The sequence below is a fragment of the Oncorhynchus kisutch genome, linkage group LG15, assembly GCF_002021735.2.
Source record: "Oncorhynchus kisutch isolate 150728-3 linkage group LG15, Okis_V2, whole genome shotgun sequence".
NCBI lineage: Eukaryota > Metazoa > Chordata > Actinopteri > Salmoniformes > Salmonidae > Oncorhynchus > Oncorhynchus kisutch.
Genome location: NC_034188.2, coordinates 60,244,457 through 60,246,638, shown reverse-complemented (window position 1 = coordinate 60,246,638; position 2,182 = coordinate 60,244,457). Strand labels below are relative to the sequence as shown.

General features: G+C 37.7%; 1 protein-coding gene across 1 annotated transcript; it reads right to left on the bottom strand.

Moving 5' to 3' along the window:
- On the bottom strand, positions 1 to 2,182 carry il12a (interleukin 12a). The gene is made up of 6 exons (XM_020502408.1): positions 2,007 to 2,182; positions 1,641 to 1,795; positions 1,384 to 1,479; positions 1,187 to 1,228; positions 834 to 983; positions 1 to 590 (listed from the first exon to the last, which is right to left on the bottom strand). The coding sequence occupies exons 1-6, from the start codon at positions 2,026 to 2,028 to the stop codon at positions 450 to 452; spliced, it is 606 nt and encodes a 201-aa protein (XP_020357997.1). The 5' UTR covers positions 2,029 to 2,182; the 3' UTR covers positions 1 to 449.

The window sequence follows — 2,182 nt, the reverse complement described above, 5'->3', positions numbered from 1 at the left end:
TAAGCTTGTAATAAATACTTTATTATAAATATTCCAATAAATAACATTAATGACATATTGTTAAATAAATAAATACATACATTTCATAAATCAAATAAATAAATAAATCCCAGTCCTTAAATATAGGAATAAATAAATAAATAGATTGACCAACATGATCTTCATTGACTAGTTTTGCACTAAACCTACTATCATTCAGCTCTAACTGAGCCAAAGGAGTTTAGATAGCTCATGTCCTACTCATCTAGGCATTCACAGTGTAGTGCAGTAAGTATTCAACAGTTATGATGGCAAAGTAGTTGCTGAGGATGATGTCGGATGATGAAGATGACAATCAGTGTTGCTGATGATTCACTTTTTGACAGTGATGATGATGATGATGATGAAGATTATCAGCACTTGTTATAGTTGATGATGATGAGAAATCAGATGGTTTTGAAGATGAGGGTTTACTTCCTGTGGTCCCCAGCAGAGATGTAGCCCATAGCTCTGCTGATGGTGATGACCCGGAGGTGGAAGCCCTTCAGTAATTTACACAGATGGACCCTCTGGTCCACAGAGTTACCACTAGTCAGCTTAGCGTCTGCAACCTGCAGGGCAAAAGGAAACAAAGCTTAACTTTATAAAAATGCAAACTTTAAGTCCATAGTTGTATGTGTGCCAATAACATTTGTGCTGTTTCAAACACAGAGAAACAAAAAAAATGTGTATACAGTTTTGTAATTGTCTATATGAGTTTGTTGTCATTAGAAAACTGAATCAAAAGAAAAAGGAAAATTCAGGGAAGGAAGGAATGTTTTATGACAACAAAAAATAGAAAAATCTAATCTTACATGTGAGGAAGGATCCCCTTGTGTGGATGGACAATTATTGAGTAGATTCTTGGTGTCCTGGACAGTGGAGCTGAGGTCGGCCTGTTTGTAAGCCTGTAGTGAGGCAGCATAATGTCCTAGGTCTGCTCGGATGTTCCTCAGACACGCACTCTGTCAGAAGAAAATATAAAGATGGACAGAGATCAGACAATCAGACATATAGGAAGCAGTTGAAATGGGTGAGCTAAGAATAGGTGAATTATGTGAAATGCCATCACTATAAAATCTACAGACTGTCTAAAGATCTAACTATTTATTTTTGAAACTGTGGATTTATATACAATGATGCAATATTGTAAGAACACAATAGTTACCTCACTGAATGTGGTGTTCCGTTGACCAGAGCATCTTGTGTTCTGAGGAAATACAACAAAATAATGCATCAATCGACTGATTTATATCACTATTCTGTAAATCCTAATTATCACTTTCAATTAATACTTAAAAGTCCGAGAAAGTATCATTTAAAAAAAGAATGTTGATATGAATTTAGCAAATGACTGTGACTTACCCTGTCCGTGTTGGGTTCGCAGGCTAGGACTGTCTGGGTCTTACTGTTCACCTCCACGCGCTGCTCCGAGCAGTTTAAACCCCCAAACAGGTTTTCCTATCAAGGGAAAATGATTCAATTAGTAAGTGGATACATTAATCACAAACTGTGAATAAACTGTAAGCATATCAACGATACAGACGGATTGACTGACTGAATGAACAATACATTAGATGTGAATTAAAAGTTCAAATTCATTCGTTATAATTGTCACTCACGTTGTCCAGGAGCTTTCTAACATTCTTGACGAGCTCTCTGGAGAGGTCAGCGCACTGCCCGCATTTCTCAGTGTCCAAACTCCGCGGCGTGCGCACTGGGGTTCCCATGGAGACTTGGCAGAACAAAGCGAGCAGCAGCATACAGCTGGTAAAGTCTGTGTGGAGGGAGGACACAATCAGTCAGTCAGCACCAACCAATGCATCACCCCAATAATCCTCTAAACAGACCAATAATAAAAACACCCCTGAAAATGTAATTCTTTAACTCCATAAATGAAAACGGACGACTATGTCAAGTTTGAGGCATATCATTTCAGAGGGTTAGTTGATAAAAAAAAATGATGAACAAATAAAATTAATACTCACATAAATAAAAGTTTGGCAGCATGATTCTGAGATCTTTGACTCAAGTGTGGCGTAAACTGATAGGTGTTGTCATCTTTGCTTCATCTGATCATTATATAGAGCCGTGCAGCGCTCCTTGAGGGAATTCCCTGGACAGATTTAAACACTGAATTACATACAACAAAACAACAAGAGAC